We start from the raw sequence: 21,718 nt of genomic DNA on the forward strand, positions 1-21,718 counted from the left end.
TGAGTACAGGTAGACCTAGACAGAGCAGGTAGACCTAGACAGAGCAGGTAGACCTAGACAGAGCAGGTAGACCTAGACAGAGCAGGTAGACCTAGACAGAGCAGGTAGACATAGACAGACCAGGTGAGTACAGGTAGACCTAGACAGAGCAGGTAGACCTAGACAGAACAGGTGGGTACAGGTAGACCTAGACAGAGCAGGTGAGTACAGGTAGACCTAGACAGAACAGGTGGGTACAGGTAGACCTAGACAGAACAGGTGGGTACAGGTAGACCTAGACAGAGCAGGTGGGTACAGGTAGACCTAGACAGAGCAGGTGAGCAGGTGGTACAGGTAGACCTAGACAGAGCAGGTGAGTACAGGTAGACCTAGACAGAGCAGGTGGGTACAGGTAGACCTAGACAGAGCAGGTGGGTACAGGTAGACCTAGACAGAGCAGGTGGGTACAGGTAGACCTAGACAGAGCAGGTGGGTACAGGTAGACCTAGACAGAGCAGGTAGACATAGACAGAGCAGGTGAGTACAGGTACACCTAGACAGAGCAGGTAGACCTAGACAGAGCAGGTGAGTACAGGTACACCTAGACAGAGAAGGTAGACCTAGACAGAGCAGGTAGACCTAGACAGAGCAGGTACACCTAGACAGAGCACGTAGACCTAGACAGAGCAGGTGAGTACAGGTACACCTAGACAGAGCAGGTAGACCTAGACAGAGCAGGTGAGTACAGGTACACCTAGACAGAGCAGGTAGACCTAGACAGAGCAGGTGAGTACAGGTACACCTAGACAAAGCAGGTAGACCTAGACAGAGCAGGTGAGTACAGGTACACCTAGACAGAGCAGGTAGACCTAGACAGAGCAGGTGAGTACAGGTACACCTAGACAGAGCAGGTAGACCTAGACAGAGCAGGTAGACCTAGACAGAGCAGGTACACCTAGACAGAGCACGTAGACTTAGACAGAGCAGGTGAGTACAGGTACACCTAGACAGAGCACGTAGACCTAGACAGAGCAGGTACACCTAGACAGAGCAGGTACACCTAGACAGAGCACGTAGACCTAGACAGAGCAGGTGAGTACAGGTACACCTAGACAGAGCATGTAGACCTAGACAGAGCAGGTAGACCTAGACAGAGCACGTAGACCTAGACAGAGCAGGTACACCTAGACAGAGCAGGTAGACCTAGACAGAGCAGGTACACCTAGACAGAGCACGTAGACCTAGACAGAGCACGTAGACCTAGACAGAGCAGGTAGACCTAGACAGAGCAGGTAGACCTAGACAGAGCAGGTGAGTACAGGTAGACCTAGACAGAGCAGGTGAGTACAGGTACACCTAGACAGAGCAGGTACACCTAGACAGAGCAGGTACACCTAGACAGAGCAGGTAGACCTAGACAGAGCACGTAGACCTAGACAGAGCAGGTGAGTACAGGTACACCTAGACAGAGCAGGTACACCTAGACAGAGCAGGTAGACCTAGACAGAGCAGGTGGGTACAGGTAGACCGAGACAGAGCAGGTGGGTACAGGTAGACCTAGACAGAGCAGGTAGACCTAGACAGAGTAGGTGGGTACAGGTAGACCTAGACAGAGCAGGTGAGTACAGGTAGACCTAGACAGAGCAGGTGAGTACAGTCCCTACACACTGGTGTGGAGGAAGTGTATCATTACAGTCCCAACACCCTGGTGTGGAGGAGGTATTATGTGGAAGTGCATCATTACAGTCCCAACACCCTGGTGTGGAGGAGGTATTATGTGGAAGTGCATCATTACAGTCCCAACACCCTGGTGTGGAGGAGGTATTATGTGGAAGTCAGGGCATTACAGTCCCATAGCCTTGCCTTAGCCCAAGGAAGCCATTGTCTCGCTCTTCTAGGCCCCTGCAATGTGTTAGAACTATTTATTACAGTATATAAACTACTTGGAACCCCTTTCTAAATCCTCTGCTAGGCCTCTGGGAGGAACCACCCCCTGTAATGTGTTAGAACTATTTATTACAGTATTTAAACTTCTTGGAACCCCTTTCTAAATCCTCTGCTAGGCTGGCCTGTATGATGATGACCTCTACGATGGAGCCTGGTGTGCCGGGAGGAACGACCCCCTGCAGTGGCTGGAGGTGGACGCCAGGAGGCTGACCAAGTTCACAGGGGTCATCACACAGGGAAGGAGCTCTCTCTGGTCGTGAGTATCAACTCAACTCAACTGTCTGTCTGTCTGTCTCTCTGTCTGTCTCTCTCTGTGTCTGTCTCACTCTCTCTCTCTGTCTGTCTCACTCACTCTCTCGTTCTCTCGTTCTCTCGTTCTCTCTCTCTCTCTCTCTCTCTCTCTCTCTCTCTCTCTCTCTCTCTCTCTCTCTCTCTCTCTCTCTCTCTCTCTCTCTCTCTCTCTCTCTCTCTCTCTCTGTCTCTCTCTCTCTGTCTCTCTGTCTCTCTCTCTGTCTCTCTCTCTTTATCTGGTGGCTGAGTAGTGAGTACTATCCCTTTTCATTGTCTTAAGTCAGGTAGCCCTCCGTCAAGTTGGATTAAAATATATTTACCCAGCTTAACCTTTTATGTCCCTTGACCCCATTCCCCTGGACAATCAGCTGCAGACCCTGACCTTGACCCCTTGACCCCATGCCCCTGGACAATCAGCTGCAGACCCTGACCTTGACCCCTTGACCCCATGCCCCTGGACAATCAGCTGCAGACCCTGACCTTGACCCCTTGACCCCATGCCCCTGGACAATCAGCTGCAGACCCTGACCTTGACCCCATGCCCCTGGACAATCAGCTGCAGACCCTGACCTTGACCGGGTTTGTTGTTGATAATGTCTGACCTTGACCCTGACCCCAGTCTGTTGATAATGTCTGACCTTGACCCTGACCCCAGTCTGTTGATAATGTCTGACCCTAGTCGTGACCCCAGTCTGTTGATAATGTCTGACCCTAGTCGTGACCCCAGTCTGTTAATAATGTCTGACCCTAGTCGTGACCCCAGTCTGTTGATAATGTCTGACCCTAGTCGTGACCCCAGTCTGTTGATAATGTCTGACCCTGATCGTGACCCCACTCTGTTGATAATATCTGACCCTGACCCCAGTCTGTTGATAATGTCTGACCCTGACCCCAGTCTGTTGATAATGTCTGACCCTGACCCCAGTCTGTTGATAATGTCTGACCCTGACCCCAGTCTGTTGATAATGTCTGACCCTGACCCCAGTCTGTTGATAATGTCTGACCCTAGTTGTGACCCCAGTCTGTTGATAATGTCTGACCCTAGTCGTGACACCAGTCTGTTGATAATGTCTGACCCTGACCCCAGTCTGTTGATAATATCTGACCTAGTCGTGACCCCAGTTTGTTGATAATATCTGACCCTAGTCGTGACCCCAGTCTGTTGATAATGTCTGACCCTAGTCGTGACCCCAGTCTGTTGAAAATGTCTGACCCTAGTCGTGACCCCAGTCTGTTGAAAATGTCTGACCCTAGTCGTGACCCCAGTCTGTTGGTAATGTCTGACCCCAGTCTGTTGATAATGTCTGACCCTAGTCGTGACCCCAGTCTGTTGGTAATGTCTGACCCCAGTCTGTTGATAATGTCTGACCCTAGTCGTGACCCCAGTCTGTTGGTAATGTCTGACCCCAGTCTGTTGATAATGTCTGACCCTAGTCGTGACCCCAGTCTGTTGGTAATGTCTGACCCCAGTCTGTTGATAATGTCTGACCCTAGTCGTGACCCCAGTCTGTTGGTAATGTCTGACCCCAGTCTGTTGATAATGTCTGACCCTAGTCGTGACCCCAGTCTGTTGGTAATGTCTGACCCCAGTCTGTTGATAATGTCTGACCCTAGTCGTGACCCCAGTCTGTTGGTAATGTCTGACCCCAGTCTGTTGATAATGTCTGACCCTAGTCGTGACCCCAGTCTGTTGGTAATGTCTGTCCCCAGTCTGTTGATAATGTCTGTCCCTAGTCGTGACCCCAGTCTGTTGGTAATATCTGACCCTAGTCGTGACCCCAGTCTGTTGGTAATGTCTGACCCCAGTCTGTTGGTAATGTCTGACCCCAGTCTGTTGATAATATCTGACCCTAGTCGTGACCCCAGTCTGTTGGTAATGTCTGACCCCAGTCTGTTGATAATGTCTGTCCCTAGTCGTGACCCCACTCTCTGAGGGTGTCTCATGGGGAGTTGGGATACGCATCAAACATATTTCCATTTCACACGTGACAGAAAATATACGAAGCAACCCCCCCATATACGAAGCAACCCCCCCATATACGAAGCAACCCCCCCATATACGAAGCAACCCCCCATATACAAAGCAACCCCCATATACGAAGCAACCCCCCATATACGAAGCAACCCCCCATATACGAAGCAACCCCCCATATACGAAGCAACCCCCCATATACGAAGCAACCCCCCCCCATATACGAAGCAACCCCCCCAAAAAAAAAAATGTATCTGCCAATCAGATTGTCTGTGAGTCATATTTTAATCCTCCTCTGAGAAACCTTTTCTCTGGAAGCTTTTTTTTGAGTCTGAGACTGACGTGTCTAAATGGCAGGTCTCATCATGTCTTCCTGGCATCCCATAAGTCTCAGCTTCACCAGCCTAGGAAGGGAATCTGTCCTCCAATTCAACCCATCACCCCTCCCCTTCAAATCAAATATATTAGTCACATGCGCCGAATACAACAGGACCTTACAGCTTACTTACAAGTCCATAGTTTAAAAAATACAAATAGGAATTAAAAGGAACAAGTAATTAAAGAGCAGCAGTAAAAGCCCTGCTTCCTGGAGCCCTGCTTCCCTCAGCAGCAGCCCAGCCCTTAATCAGCTGTGGTGGATTAAACACACACACACACACACACACACACACACACACACACACACACACACACACACACACACACACACACACACACACACACACACACACACACACACACACACACACACACACACACACACACACACACACACACACACAGGGAGTAAAAATGTATTCCCATTTAAAATCCTATTTTCCCAAACCCTAACCCTTAATCCTGGACATAACCACAAACTGAAACCTAATGTCTAACCCTAACCCCTAATTTAACCCTTAACCTAACCTTAACACTTAACCTAGGATAGCATTTTAACATATTTTTAAGAAATGAAAAAAGTTCTGACTTAAAAAAATAAAATAAAAAATATATATTTTAAATTAATTAAATAAAAATAACACACAATGTCCTGACAAGACACCACAATGTCCTGACAAGACACCACAATGTCCTGACAAGACACCACATTGCCCTGACAAGACACCACAATGTCCTGACAAGACACCACAATGTCCCGACAAGACACCACAATGTCCCGACAAGACACCACAATGTCCTGACAAGACACCACAATGTCCCGACAAGACACCACAATGTCCCGACAAGACACCACAATGTCCTGACAAGACACCACAATGTCCCGACAAGACACCACAATGTCCTGACAAGACACCACAATGTCCTGACAAGACACCACAATGTCCCGACAAGACACCACAATGTCCCGACAAGACACCACAATGTCCTGACAAGACACCACAATGTCCCGACAAGACACCACAATGTCCTGACAAGACACCACAATGTCCTGACAAGACACCACAATGTCCTGACAAGACACCTCAATGTCCTGACAAGACACCTCAATGTCCTGACAAGACACCACAATGTCCTGACAAGTCACCACAATGTCCTGACAAGACACCACAATGTCCTGACAAGACACCACAATGTCCTGACAAGACACCACAAGTTTCTCCAAAGCAAATCAAAAGTAAATAAATTTAAAAGAGAACTAAACAGAAACCAGCACCGTGAGCCAATGACCTCATTGGTTAATGAAGGAGACCATTGTTCTCGGGCAGCATCAGGCCTACAGGGGTCCTGTATAAAGCTGGTGAACAATATCATCACGTTTAGCCACTTAAATCAAATCAAATCAAATCGAAATGTATTTGTCACATACACATGGTTAGCAGATGTTAGTGGGAGTGTAGCGAAATGCTTGTGCTTCTAGTTCCGACAATGCAGTAATAACCAACGAGTAATCTAGCTAACAATTCCAAAACTACTGTCTTATACACACAAGTGTATAGGGATGAAGAATATGTACATAAAGATATATATATATGCCATTTAGCAGACGCTTTTATCCAAAGCGACTTACAGTCATGTGTGCATACATTCTACGTATGGGTGGTCCCGGGAATCGAACCCTGGCGTTACAAGCGCCATGCTCTACCAACTGAGCTACAGAAGGACCCATATGAATGAGTGATGGTACAGAGCAGCATAGGCAAGATGTCCTTGATGATCTTTATGGCCTTCCTGTGACATCGGGTGGTGTAGGTGTCCTGGAGGGCAGGTAGTTTGCCCCAGGTGATGCGTTGTGCAGACCTCACTACCCTCTAACCGTAATATAATATACTCAAATAGCAGGTACTCTTCCACTGAAATAGACCAATGAGGAAAGCACATCTAAGTAAACCTACTTATTAACAGACTGTCATCAACTGACAGTTTTTAAGCAAATTAATGAAAAATACCCGGCATTGTGAGCAAAAACAAATTCCCTTGTTTTGTTTTAGTGAAGAAGAACCATTTAACTCTCTCTTTCTGCTGAACCTCCCCTACCTCTACCCCTACCTCTACCTCCACCCCTACCTCTACCTCTACCTCTACCTCTACCTCTACCTCTACCTCTAACTCTAACCCTACCTCTACCCCTACCTCTACCTCTCTACCCCTACCTCCACCCCTACCTCTACCTCTACCTCTACCCCTAACTCTAACCCTACCTCTACCCCTACCGCTACCTCTCTACCTCTACCTCTACCCCTAACTCTAACTCTAACCCTACCTCTACCCCTACCTCTACCTCTCTACCTCTACCTCTACCCCTAACTCTCTACCTCTACCCCTAACTCTCTACCTCTACCCCTAACTCTCTACCTCTACCCCTAACTCTCTACCTCTACCCCTAACTCTCTACCTCTACCCCTAACTCTCTACCTCTACCCCTACCTCTCTACCTCTACCCCTACCCCTAACTCTCTACCTCTAACTCTCTACCTCTACCTCTACCCCTAACTCTCTACCTCTAACTCTCTACCTCTACCTCTACCCCTAACTCTAACTCTAACCCTACCTCTACCCCTACCTCTACCTCTCTACCTCTACCTCTACCCCTAACTCTATACCTCTACCCCTAACTCTCTACCTCTACCCCTAACTCTCTACCTCTACCTCTAACTCTCTACCTCTACCTCTCTACCTCTACCCCTACCTCTCTACCTCTACCCCTAACTCTCTACCTCTAACTCTCTACCTCTACCTCTACCCCTAACTCTCTACCTCTAACTCTCTACCTCTACCTCTACCCCTAACTCTCTACCTCTAACTCTCTACCTCTACCTCTACCCCTAACTCTAACTCTAACCCTACCTCTACCCCTACCGCTACCTCTCTACCTCCACCCCTAACTCTAACTCTAACCCTACCTCCACCCCTACCTCTAACTCTCTACCTCTACCCCTACCTCTACCTCTCTACCCCTAACTCTCTACCTCTACCCCTACCTCTACCTCTCTACCTCTACCCCTAGTGAAGAAGAACCATTTAACTCTCTCTTTCTGCTGACGATCACATCGTCCGTTAGAATCTCCCTACTCTCCTCAGCAGCCTGTGGTCCTATTTGACACCTTCTGCCCTTTTGTTCTGGTTAACTGGGAAAAGGAGGCTCTTAATTAATGTCTCTCTCAGAAAACTGCTTGTTAATTTTCAGAATTGGAGGGGGGGGGGGTGAGCTGGGAAAGTCCCCCTTTGTCATTTCCCTCCCAAGTCGTCTCCAGCTGCTGATCTGGAGTTACAGAGTTCATAAGAAAGACACATGGGGCTTTAGGAAAAGACTATATTGTAACTGTTATCTGTCTATGTTAATGGTGCCAGATGTAATAGAGTTTTAATTAGCAGGACTGGGGGATTCCTACAGCACCAGACTCATCACACCATACGTACACCCTGTGTGTGTGTGTGTGTGTGTGTGTGTGTGTGTGTGTGTGTGTGTGTGTGTGTGTGTGTGTGTGTGTGTGTGTGTGTGTGTGTCTGTCTGTCTGTCTGTCTGTCTGTCTGTGTGTGTGTGTGTGTGTGTGTGTGTGTGTGTGTGTGTGTGTGTGTGTGTGTGTGTGTGTGTGTGTGTGTGTGTGTGTGTGTGTGTGTGTGTGTGTCTTTGCTGTGCTGTCAGCATGCACAGTGGAATTGTATACATGGTCATATGGACAAGATCTCTGAAGATATTTTCATATATATTGGCGAAATACATTTGAAATCTATATTTGCTGTTACCTAGTGGATTAGCTACAGGCATAGGATCATAATTTGAACTATATTGTAATCGCAAAAAAATAATGCAGTAATTTGCTTGATCGGCGGTTAAGCTATTAGCTGGACAAAAGTAGGCTACACGAAAAGTGCAATATTAAACCGTGTGTTATTTGGGGTTTTCGGAGAATTGATGTAAATCACAAATCTCATCTGCGTTTCCTGCGTTGCTGGAAAATTCTCAGCAACAAAAGATTGATCAAAGTATGATCCTTACATCTGTACTGTAGTTAAATTCACTTTCAGAAATGTATGGTGTCCGTATTAGGAAAAGACACCATGTTACGGTTTTCTTCTGGTGAAAGAAGAAGCGTGGGTTATTCATAAACATCTTTAATGAAAGATGAAAATACAAACAATATACAAAAACAAGAAACGTGAAAAAACCAAAACAGCCCTATCTGGTGCTACAAACACAGAGACAGGAACAATCACCCACGAAACACTCAAAGAATATGGCTGCCTATATATGGTTCCCAGTCAGAGACAACGATAAACACCTGCCTCTGATTGAGAACCACTCTAGGCAACCATAGACTTACCTAGACTACTCTACTAAACACGACCCCATTAATCTACAAAACCCCTAGACAAGGCAAACACATAATCACCCATGTCACACCCTGGCCTGACCAATATAATAAAGAAAACACAAAATACTAAGACCAGGGCGTAACACACCAACTCCTAGTGACTCTGACACAGTTCCCATGGACGTTTGCTTCCTAATATGGACACCGTGTACGTCAGTCCAGCGTGGAACAGCTCGGCTTTGAACACTTTAAACTGATTCCTTCTTCTTACACTTTCTTGACTTTCTCTCCCCTCCCACGTTTTAGGAGCGACTGGGTGACGTCGTACAAGGTCCTTGTGAGCAACGACAGTCACACCTGGGTCACTCTGAAGAATGGATCACAAGACCTGGTGAGTAGCTAGCTGAGATCATGATCAATAGATATGAATGGGGTGGAGATCAATATATATTATTGGCATGGAGATCAATAGATATGATTGGGGTGCAGATAAATATATATGATTGGGGTGGTGATCAATAGGTCCATAGATGTACTGTATTACCATGGTCCATAGATGTACTGTATTACCATGGTCCATAGATGTACTGTATTACCATGGTCCATAGATGTACTGTATTACCATGGTCCATAGATGTACTGTATTACCATGGTCCATAGATAGTACTGTACCATATGCCAACTCCCGATCCCTAGTCTCTTATTCACTGTGTTGCTCAACATCTGCTTGTCTCAGTAGATCTTCATTGGTAACAAGGAGAAAGAGATCCCTGTGTTGAACATGTTTCCTGTGTCCGCCGTGGCTCGTTACATCAGGGTCAACCCTCGTTCCTGGTTCAACCGTGGCAGCATCTGCATGAGAGTGGAGATCCTGGGATGTCCCATGCCAGGTACATGCTATGTGTCTACTGTGTGATTCTACTAGGTAACTGCTGTGTGTGTACTGTGTGATTCTACCCAATAACTGCTATGTGTGTACTGTGTGATTCTACTAGGTAACTGCTGTGTGTACTGTGTGATTCTACCCAATAACTGCTATGTGTATACTGTGTGATTCTACTAGATAACTGCTGTGTGTACTGTGTGATTCTACTAGGTAACTGCTGTGTGTACTGTGTGATTCTACTAGGTAACTGCTGTGTGTACTGTGTGACTCTACTAGGTAACTGCTGTGTGTACTGTGTGACTCTACTAGGTAACTGCTGTGTGTACTGTGTGACTCTACTAGGTAACTGCTGTGTGTACTGTGTGACTCTACTAGGTAACTGCTGTGTGTACTGTGTGATTCTACTAGGTAACTGCTGTGTGTACTGTGTGATTCTACTAGGTAACTGCTGTGTGTACTGTGTGATTCTACTAGGTAACTGCTGTGTGTACTGTGTGATTCTACTAGATAACTGCTGTGTGTACTGTGTGATTCTACTAGGTAACTGCTGTGTGTGTACTGTGTGACTCTACTAGGTAACTGCTATGTGTGTACTGTGTGATTCTACTAGGTAACTGCTGTGTGTATTGTGTGATTCTACTAGGTAACTGCTGTGTGTACTGTGTGATTCTACTAGGTAACTGCTGTGTGTACTGTGTGATTTTACTAGGTAACTGCTGTGTGTACTGTGTGATTCTACTAGGTAACTGCTGTGTGTACTGTGTGATTCTACTAGGTAACTGCTATGTGTACTGTGTGATTCTACTAGGTACCTGCTGTGTGTACTGTGTGATTCTACTAGGTAACTGCTGTGTGTATATTGTGTGATTCTACCCAATAACTGCTACGTGTGTACTGTGTGATGCTACCCAACAACTGCTACGTGTGTACTGTGTGACTCTACTAGGTAACTGCTGTGTGTAACTGTGTGACTCTACTAGGTAACTGCTGTGTGTACTGTGTGATTCTATCTGATAACTGCTGTGTGTACTGTGTGACTCTACTAGGTAACTGCTGTGTGTAACTGTGTGATTCTACTAGGTAACTGCTGTGTGTACTGTGTGACTACTAGGTAACTGCTGTGTGTAACTGTGTGACTCTACTAGGTAACTGCTGTGTGTACTGTGTGATTCTACTAGGTACATGCTGTGTGTACTGTGTGATTCTACTAGGTACCTGCTGTTTGTACTGTGTGATTCTACTAGGTAACTGCTGTTTGTACTGTGTGATTCTACTAGGTAACTGCTGTGTGTACTGTGTGATTCTACTAGGTAACTGCTGTGTGTACTGTGTGATTCTACTAGGTAACTGCTGTGTGTACTGTGTGATTCTACTAGGTAACTGCTGTGTGTACTGTGTGATTCTGCTAGATAACTGCTGTGTGTACTGTGTGATTCTACTAGGTAACTGCTGTGTGTACTGTGTGATTCTACTAGGTAACTACTGTGTGTGTACTGTGTGATTCAATCTGATAACTGCTGTGTGTACTGTGTGATTCTACTAGGTAACTGCTGTGTGTACTGTGTGATTCTACTAGGTAACTGCTGTGTGTACTGTGTGATTCTACTAGGTAACTGCTGTGTGTACTGTGTGATTCTACTAGGTAACTGCTGTGTGTACTGTGTGATTCTACAAGGTAACTGCTGTGTGTATTGTGTGATTCTACCCAATAACTGCTACGTGTGTACTGTGTGATTCTACAAGGTAACTGCTGTGTGTACTGTGTGACTCTACTAGGTAACTGCTATGTGTGTACTGTGTGATTCTACTAGGTAACTGCTGTGTGTTTAACTGTGTGACTCTACTAGGTAACTGCTGTGTGTAACTGTGTGACTCTACTAGGTAACTGCTGTGTGTAACTGTGTGACTCTACTAGGTAACTGCTGTGTGTACTGTGTTATTCTACTAGGTAACTGCTGTGTGTAACGGTGTGATTCTACTAGGCAACTGCTGTGTGTACTGTGTGATTCTACTAGGTAACTGCTGTGTGTACTGTGTGATTCTACTAGGTACCTGCTGTGTGTACTGTGTGATTCTACTAGGTACCTGCTATGTGTGTACTGTGTGATTCTACTAGGTAACTGCTGTGTGTAACTGTGTGATTCTACTAGGTAACTGCTGTGTGTATACTGTGTGATTCTACTAGGTAACTGCTTTGTGTACTGTGTGATTCTACTAGGTAACTGCTGTGTGTACTGTGTGATTCTACTAGGTAACTGCTATGTGTGTAACGGTGTGATTCTACCCAATAACTGCTGTGTGTATACTGTGTGATTCTACTAGGTAACTGCTGTGTGTACTGTGTGATTCTACTAGGTAACTGCTGTGTGTACTGTGTGATTCTACTAGGTAACTGCTGTGTGTACTGTGTGATTCTACTAGGTAACTGCTATGTGTGTAACGGTGTGATTCTACCCAATAACTGCTGTGTGTATACTGTGTGATTCTACTAGGTACCTGCTGTGTGTACTGTGTGATTCTACTAGGTAACTGCTGTGTGAACTGTGTGATTCTACTAGGTAACTGCTGTGTGTGTACTGTGTGACTCTACTAGGTAACTGCTGTGTGTACTGTGTGATTCTACTAGGTAACTGCTGTGTGTAACTGTGTGATTCTACTAGGTAACTGCTGTGTGTGTACTGTGTGATTCTACTAGGTAACTGCTGTGTGTACTGTGTGATTCTACTAGGTAACTGCTATCTGTGTAACGGTGTGATTCTACCCAATAACTGCTGTGTGTATACTGTGTGATTCTACTAGGTAACTGCTGTGTGTACTGTGTGATTCTACTAGGTAACTGCTGTGTGTACTGTGTGATTCTACTAGGTAACTGCTGTGTGTGTACTGTGTGATTCTACTAGGTAACTGCTGTGTGTGTACTGTGTGATTCTACTAGGTAACTGCTGTGTGTGTACTGTGTGATTCTACTAGGTAACTGCTGTGTGTACTGTGTGATTCTACTAGGTAACTGCTGTGTGTACTGTGTGATTCTACTAGGTAACTGCTGTGTGTGTACTGTGTGATTCTACCCAATAACTGCTATGTGTGTACTGTGTGATTCTACTAGGTAACTGCTGTGTGTGTACTGTGTGATTCTACTAGGTAACTGCTGTGTATACTGTGTGAGTCTACTAGGTAACTGCTGTGTGTACTGTGTGATTCTATCTGATAATTGCTGTGTGTACTGTGTGATTCTACTAGGTACCTTCTGTGTGTACTGTGTGATTCTACTAGGTAACTGCTGTGTGTGTACTGTGTGATTCTACTAGGTAACTGCTGAGTATACTGTGTGATTCTACTAGGTAACTGCTGTGTATACTGTGTGATAGAATCGTAGACAGGGGGTGGTGTACCTAATAAACTGTCCAGTTACCCCCAGTGTATTAAGGAGAATGGCAGTAGTAGACAGGGGGTGGTGTACCTAATAAACCTCTTTCTATGAATGGCAGTAGCAGACAGGGGGTGGTGTACCTAATAAACCTCTTTCTATGAATGGCAGTAGCAGACAGGGGGTGGTGTACCTAATAAACTGGCCAGTGGCCTCTGTGTATGAGGCAGGGGGGTGGTGTATGGGTAGGACAAGACGCTGTATTACCACAAGTCAGTGTATGAATGGCAGTAGCAGACAGGGGGTGGTGTACCTAATAAACTGGCCAGTGGCCTCAGTGTATGAGGCAGGGGGGTGGTGTATGGGTAGGACAAGACGCTGTATTACCACAAGTCGATAAGACCATTAACAATACAGGGGGAAGATTGTTATTAAAACTTGTTTTTCAACCACTCCACAACGTTCTTGTTAACAAACTATAGTTTTGGCAAGTTTGTGCATGACACAAGTCATTTTTCCAACAATTGTTTACAGACAGATTATTTCACTTATAATTCACTGTATCACAATTCCAGTGGGTCAGAAGTTTACATACAGTAAGTTGACTGTGCCTTTAAACAGCTTGGAAAATTCCATAAAATGTTGTCATGGCTTTAGAAGCTTCTGATAGGCTAATTGACATAATTTCAGTCAATTGGAGGTGTACCTGTGGATGTATTTCAAGGCCTACCTTCAAACTCAGTGCCTCTTTGCTTGACATCATGGGGAAATCAAAAGAAATCAGCCAAGACCTCAGAAAGAAATACACTTTTTGGAGAAATGTCTGATGAAACAAAAATAGAACTGTTTGGCCATAATGACCATCGTTATGTTTGGAGGAAAAAGGGGGAGGCTTGCAAGCCGAAGAACACCATCCCAACTGTGAAGCACGGGGGTGGCAGCATCATGTTTGTGGGGGTGCTTTGCTGCATGAGGGACTAGTGCACTTCACAAAATAGATGGCATCATGAGACTGGAAAATGATGTGGATATATTGAAGCAACATCTCAAGACATCAGTCAGGAAGTTAAATGGATCTTCTAAATGGACAATGACACCAAGCAGACTTCCAAAGTTGTGGCAAAAAGGCTTAAGGACAACAAAGTCAATGTATTGGAGTGTCCATCTCAAAGCCCTGACCTCAATCCTATAGAAAATGTCCTCCTGACAGAAAATCACATTGTATGATTTTTAATGAATTTATTTGCAAATTATGGTGGAAAATAAGTATTTATTTATAGTTGAAGTGTACCTATGATGAAAATTACAGGCCTCTCTCATCTTTTTAAGTGGGAGAACTTGCACAATTGGTGGCTGACTAAATACCTTTTTGCCGCACTGTATATATATAGATCAAACCCTGTAGACTGGTGAAACCAGGGGAGGAAACTTTGGTTTTTGCTCTGACATGCACTGTCAACTGTGGGACCTTATACAGACAGGTACACGCCTTGGCAAATTATGTCAAAATCAATTAAATTTACCACAGGTGGACTCCAAGTTGTAGAAACATCTCAACGATGATCAATGGAAACAGGATGCACCTGAGCTCAATTTAGAGTCTCATAACAAAGGGTCTGAATACTTATGTAAATAAGGTATTCCTGTTTTTTATTTTTTTAATAAAATTGCAAAAATTTCTAAAAACCTGTTTTCACTCTGTCATTATGGGGTATTTATTGTGTGTAGATTAATGAGGAACAATTTAAATTAAATCCATTTTCAGAATAAGGCTTTAGCGTAACGAAATTTGGAAAAAGTGACAGGGTCTGAAATGCTTTCTGAAGGCCTCTATACACCTTAAAGACTAAGATAATAAAGTGACAGGGGTCTGAATGCTTTCTGAAGGCCACTATATACCTTAAAGCCACTATATACCTTAAAGACTAAGATAGTAAAGTGACAGGGGTCTGAATGCTTTCTGAAGGCCATTATATACCTTAAAGCCACTATATACCTTAAAGACTAAGATAGTAAAGTGACAGGGGTCTGAATGCTTTCTGAAGGCCACTATATACCTTACAGACGAAGATAGTAAAGTGACAGGGGTCTGAATGCTTTCAGAAGGCCACTATATACCTTAAAGCCACTATATACCTTAAAGCCACTATATACATTAAAGCCACTATATACCTTAAAGACTAAGATAGTAAAGTGACAGGGGTCTGAATGCTTTCTGAAGGCCACTATATACCTTAAAGCCACTATATACATTAAAGCCACTATATACCTTAAAGACTAAGATAGTAAAGTGACAGGGGTCTGAATGCTTTCTGAAGGCCACTATATACCTTAAAGCCACTATATACCTTAAAGACTAAGATAGTAAAGTAATATATAATAATAATATAATGTAATAATAATAATATATGCCATTTAGCAGACGCTTTTATCCAAAGCGACTTACAGTCAAGTGTGCATACATTCTACGTATGGGTGGTCCCGGGGATCGAACCCACTACCCTGGCGTTACAAGCGCCATGCTCTACCAATTGAGCTACAGAAGGACCACTGAGCTACAGAAGGACCACAAAGTGACAGGGGTCTGAATGCTTTCTGAAGGACACTATATACCTTAAAGCCACTATATACCTTAAAGCCACTATATACCTTAAAGCCTAAGATAGTAAAGCTAAAAACACTTGAGAGCTCTCAACAAGTTTTACAAACAATAAAAAACAACTTTGGGGGGGCGCCCCCCGAAAACAATATTAAAAAGTTAGGTCCTTTTCCATGGACCGAACAGTGTAGGTAGCTAACAATGCTCAATCTACTTAGCGTCACGTAATGCACTTCCAGAACCAGGGCATGAGCATTGCCACACAACAAACTAAACCCAGTCTTTACAGGGGAATATACCACAGGAGGCTGCTGAAGGGAGGACGGCTCTTAATAATGTTTGGAACTGAGACAATGGACACGTGGAAACCATGGAAACCACGTTTTTTTTTTATGTATTTGATACCATTCCACTCCAGTCATTTCCACATGCCTGTCCTCCCCAATTCAGGTGACACCAACCTCCATTTTGTGGTATCGTGACTGTAACCCATTGATCACTATCAGACCGATCTAGCTCTTCAGTTGACACATATACTGTTGTCGATATAGTGATTTGGTCAATGACTTGATATGGGATGTGTTTGTTGTCAGACTCTCAGAACTATTACCACAGACGGAACGAGATCACAACCACAGACAACCTGGACTTCAAACATCACAGCTACAAAGAGATGAGACATGTAAGTAGGGTAATGCTGAGCAGACACTACACCACAGAGTAATGCTGAGCAGACACTACACCACAGAGTAATGCTGAGCAGATACTACACCACAGAGTAATGCTGAGCAGATACTACACCACAGAGTAATGCTGAGCAGACACTACACCACAGAGTAATGCTGAGCAGATACACCACACCACAGAGTAATGCTGAGCAGACACTGCACTACAGAGTAATGCTGGGCAGACACTACACAACAGAGTAATGCTGGGCAGACACTACACCACAGAGTAATGCTGGGCAGACACTACACTACACCACAGAGTAATGCTGAGCAGACACTGCACTACACCACAGAGTAATGCTGAGCAGACACTACACCACAGAGTAATGCTGGGCAGACACTACACCACAGAGTAATGCTGGGCAGACACTACACCACAGAGTAATGCTGGGCAGACACCACACCACAGAGTAATGCTGGGCAGACACTACACTACACCACAGAGTAATGCTGAGCAGACACTACACCACATCACAGAGTAATGCTGAGCAGATACTACACTACAGAGTAATGCTGGGCAGACACTACACCACCATACCACAGAGTAATGCTGGGCAGACACCACACCACACCAGACACTGCACTACACTACACCACAGAGTAATGCTGGCAGATACAATACTACACCAAGAGTAATGCTGAGCAGAAACTGCACTACACTACACCACAGAGTAATGCTGAGCAGACACTACACTACACCACAGAGTAATGCTGAGCAGATACACCACTACACCACAGAGTAACGCTGGGCAGACACTACACCACACCACAGAGTAATGCTGAGCAGATACAATACTACACCACAGAGTAATGCTGAGCAGATACAACACCACACCATAGAGTAATGCTGAGCAGATACAATACTACACCACAGAGTAATGCTGAGCAGACACTACACCACATCACAGAGTAATGCTGAGCAGATACTACACACCACAGAGTAATGCTGGGCAGACACTACACCACCATACACCACAGAGTAATGCTGGGCAGACACTACACCACACCACAGAGTAATGCTGAGCAGACACTGCACTACACTACACCACAGAGTAATGCTGAGCAGATACAATACTACACCAAAGAGTAATGCTGAGCAGAAACTGCACTACACTACACCACAGAGTAATGCTGAGCAGACACTACACTACACCACAGAGTAATGCTGAGCAGATACACCACTACACCACAGAGTAACGCTGGGCAGACACTACACCACACCACAGAGTAATGCTGAGCAGATACAATACTACACCACAGAGTAATGCTGAGCAGATACAACACTACACCACAGAGTAATGCTGAGCAGATACACCACTACACCACAGAGTAATGCTGAGCAGACACTACACCACACCACAGAGTAATGCTGAGCAGATACACACTACACCACAGAGTAATGCTGGGCAGACACTACACCACACCACAGAGTAATGCTGAGCAGACACTACACCACACCACAGAGTAATGCTGAGTGGACACACCACTACACCACAGAGTAATGCTGGGCAGACACTACACCACACCACAGAGTAATGCTGAGCAGATACACCACTACACCACAGAGTAATGCTGAGCAGACACTACACCACACCACAGAGTAATGCTGAGCAGATACACCACTACACCACAGAGTAATGCTGAGCAGACACTACACTACACCACAGAGTAATGCTGGGCAGACACTACACTACACCACAGAGTAATGCTGAGCAGATACAACACTACACCACAGAGTAATGCTGGGCAGACACTACACTACACCACAGAGTAATGCTGAGCAGATACTACACTACACCACAGAGTAATGCTGGGCAGACACTACACCACACCACAGAGTAATGCTGGGCAGACACTACACCACACCACAGAGTAATGCTGGGCAGATACAACACTACACCACAGAGTAATGCTGGGCAGATACAACACTACACCACAGAGTAATGCTGGGCAGACACTACACTACACCACAGAGTAATGCTGAGCAGACACTACACTACACCACAGAGTAATGCTGGGCAGACACTACACCACACCACAGAGTAATGCTGGGCAGACACTACACCACAGAGTAATGCTGGGCAGACACTACACCACACCACAGAGTAATGCTGGGCAGACACTGTACTACACTACACCACAGAGTAATGCTGAGCAGACACTGCACTACACCACAGAGTAATGCTGAGCAGATACACCACCATACCACAGAGTAATGCTGGGCAGACACTGTACTACACTACACCACAGAGTAATGCTGGGCAGATACTACACTACACCACAGAGTAATGCTGAGCAGACACTACACTACACCACAGAGTAATGCTGAGCAGATACTACACCACACCACAGAGTAATGCTGGGCAGACACTACACCACACCACAGAGTAATGCTGAGCAGACACTACACTACACCACAGAGTAATGCTGGGCAGACACTACACCACACCACAGAGTAATGCTGGGCAGACACTACACTACACCACAGAGTAATGCTGAGCAGACACTACACTACACCACAGAGTAATGCTGAACAGACACTACACTACACCACAGAGTAATGCTGAGCAGACACTACACTACACCACAGAGTAATGCTGAGCAGACACTACACTACACCACAGAGTAATGCTGGGCAGACACTACACCACACCACAGAGTAATGCTGGGCAGACACTACACCACAGAGTAATGCTGGGCAGACACTACACCACACCACAGAGTAATGCTGGGCAGACACTGTACTACACTACACCACAGAGTAATGCTGGGCAGACACTACACCACACCACAGAGTAATGCTGGGCAGACACTGTACTACACTACACCACAGAGTAATGCTGAGCAGACACTGCACTACACCACAGAGTAATGCTGAGCAGATACACCACCATACCACAGAGTAATGCTGGGCAGACACTGTACTACACTACACCACAGAGTAATGCTGGGCAGATACTACACTACACCACAGAGTAATGCTGAGCAGATACTACACTACACCACAGAGTAATGCTGGGCAGACACTGCACTACACCACAGAGTAATGCTGGGCAGACACTACACTACACCACAGAGTAATGCTGGGCAGACACTACACTACACCACAGAGTAATGCTGGGCAGACACTACACTACACCACAGAGTAATGCTGGGCAGACACTACACTACACCACAGAGTAATGCTGAGCAGACACTACACTACACCGCAGAGTAATGCTGAGCAGACACTACACCACACCACAGAGTAATGCTGGGCAGATACACCACCATACCACAGAGTAATGCTGGGCAGATACTATACTACACCACAGAGTAATGCTGGGCAGATACACCACCATACCACAGAGTAATGCTGGGCAGATACTACTACACCACAGAGTAATGCTGGGCAGACACTACACTACACCACAGAGTAATGCTGGGCAGACACTACACTACACCACAGAGTAATTCTGGGCAGATACACCACCATACCACAGAGTAATGCTGGGCAGACACTGTACACACCACAGAGTAATGCTGAGCAGATACAACACTACACCACAGAGTAATGCTGGGCAGATACACACTACACCACAGAGTAATGCTGGGCAGATACAACACTACACCACAGAGTAATGCTGAGCAGATACAACACTACACCACAGAGTAATGCTGGGCAGATACAACACTACACCACAGAGTAATGCTGGGCAGACACTACACCACAGAGTAATGCTGGGCAGACACTGCACTACACCACAGAGTAATGCTGGGCAGATACTACACTACACCACAGAGTAATGCTGGGCAGACACTACACTACACCACAGAGTAATGCTGGGCAGATACACCACCATAGCACAGAGTAATGCTGAGCAGATACAACACTACACCACAGAGTAATGCTGGGCAGATACACCACCACACCTCAGAGTAATACTGAGCAGACACTGCACTACACCACAGAGTAATGCTGGGCAGATACTACACTACACCACAGAGTAATGCTGGGCAGACAGACACTACACCACAGAGTAATGCTGGGCAGATACTATACTACACCACAGAGTAATGCTGAGCAGACACTACACCACAGAGTAATGCTGGGCAGATACTACACTACACCACAGAGTAATGCTGGGCAGATACTACACTACACCACAGAGTAATGCTGGGCAGATACTACACTACACCACAGAGTAATGCTGGGCAGACACTACACCACAGAGTAATGCTGGGCAGACACTACACAACAGAGTAATGCTGGGCAGACACTACACCACAGAGTAATGCTGGGCAGACACTACACCACAGAGTAATGCTGGGTAGACACTACCCCACAGAGTAATGCTGGGCAGACACTACACCGCAGAGTAATGCTGGGCAGACACTACACCACAGAGTAATGCTGGGCAGACACTACACCGCAGAGTAATGCTGGGCAGATTCTATACTACACCACAGAGTAATGCTGGGCAGACACTACACCGCAGTGTAATGCTGGGCAGATTCTATACTACACCACAGAGTAATGCTGAGCAGATACACCACCATACCACAGAGTAATGCTGGGCAGACACTGTACTACACTACACCACAGAGTAATGCTGGGCAGATACTACACTACACCACAGAGTAATGCTGAGCAGATACTACACTACACCACAGAGTAATGCTGGGCAGACACTGCACTACACCACAGAGTAATGCTGGGCAGACACTACACTACACCACAGAGTAATGCTGGGCAGACACTACACTACACCACAGAGTAATGCTGGGCAGACACTACACTACACCACAGAGTAATGCTGGGCAGACACTACACTACACCACAGAGTAATGCTGAGCAGACACTACACTACACCGCAGAGTAATGCTGAGCAGACACTACACCACACCACAGAGTAATGCTGGGCAGATACACCACCATACCACAGAGTAATGCTGGGCAGATACTATACTACACCACAGAGTAATGCTGGGCAGATACACCACCATACCACAGAGTAATGCTGGGCAGATACTATACTACACCACAGAGTAATGCTGGGCAGACACTACACTACACCACAGAGTAATGCTGGGCAGACACTACACTACACCACAGAGTAATTCTGGGCAGATACACCACCATACCACAGAGTAATGCTGGGCAGACACTGTACTACACCACCGAGTAATGCTGAGCAGATACAACACTACACCAC

At 45.7% G+C, this 21,718-nt stretch overlaps 1 protein-coding gene across 1 annotated transcript in view; it reads left to right on the forward strand.

Moving 5' to 3' along the window:
• Positions 1 to 2,143: 2,143 nt before the first annotated feature.
• LOC124018345 (inactive carboxypeptidase-like protein X2) overlaps positions 2,144 to 21,718 on the forward strand; it is a 58,404-nt gene continuing 38,829 nt past the window's right edge. The window contains exons 1-4 of the mRNA XM_046333617.1: positions 2,144 to 2,182; positions 9,250 to 9,334; positions 9,680 to 9,833; positions 16,389 to 16,477. Coding sequence (XP_046189573.1) covers positions 9,725 to 9,833; positions 16,389 to 16,477 — 198 coding nt within the window. The 5' untranslated portion in view covers positions 2,144 to 2,182; positions 9,250 to 9,334; positions 9,680 to 9,724. The remainder of the gene's footprint in view (positions 2,183 to 9,249; positions 9,335 to 9,679; positions 9,834 to 16,388; positions 16,478 to 21,718) is intronic.

Source organism: Oncorhynchus gorbuscha, unplaced genomic scaffold (genome assembly GCF_021184085.1).
Source record: "Oncorhynchus gorbuscha isolate QuinsamMale2020 ecotype Even-year unplaced genomic scaffold, OgorEven_v1.0 Un_scaffold_487, whole genome shotgun sequence".
NCBI lineage: Eukaryota > Metazoa > Chordata > Actinopteri > Salmoniformes > Salmonidae > Oncorhynchus > Oncorhynchus gorbuscha.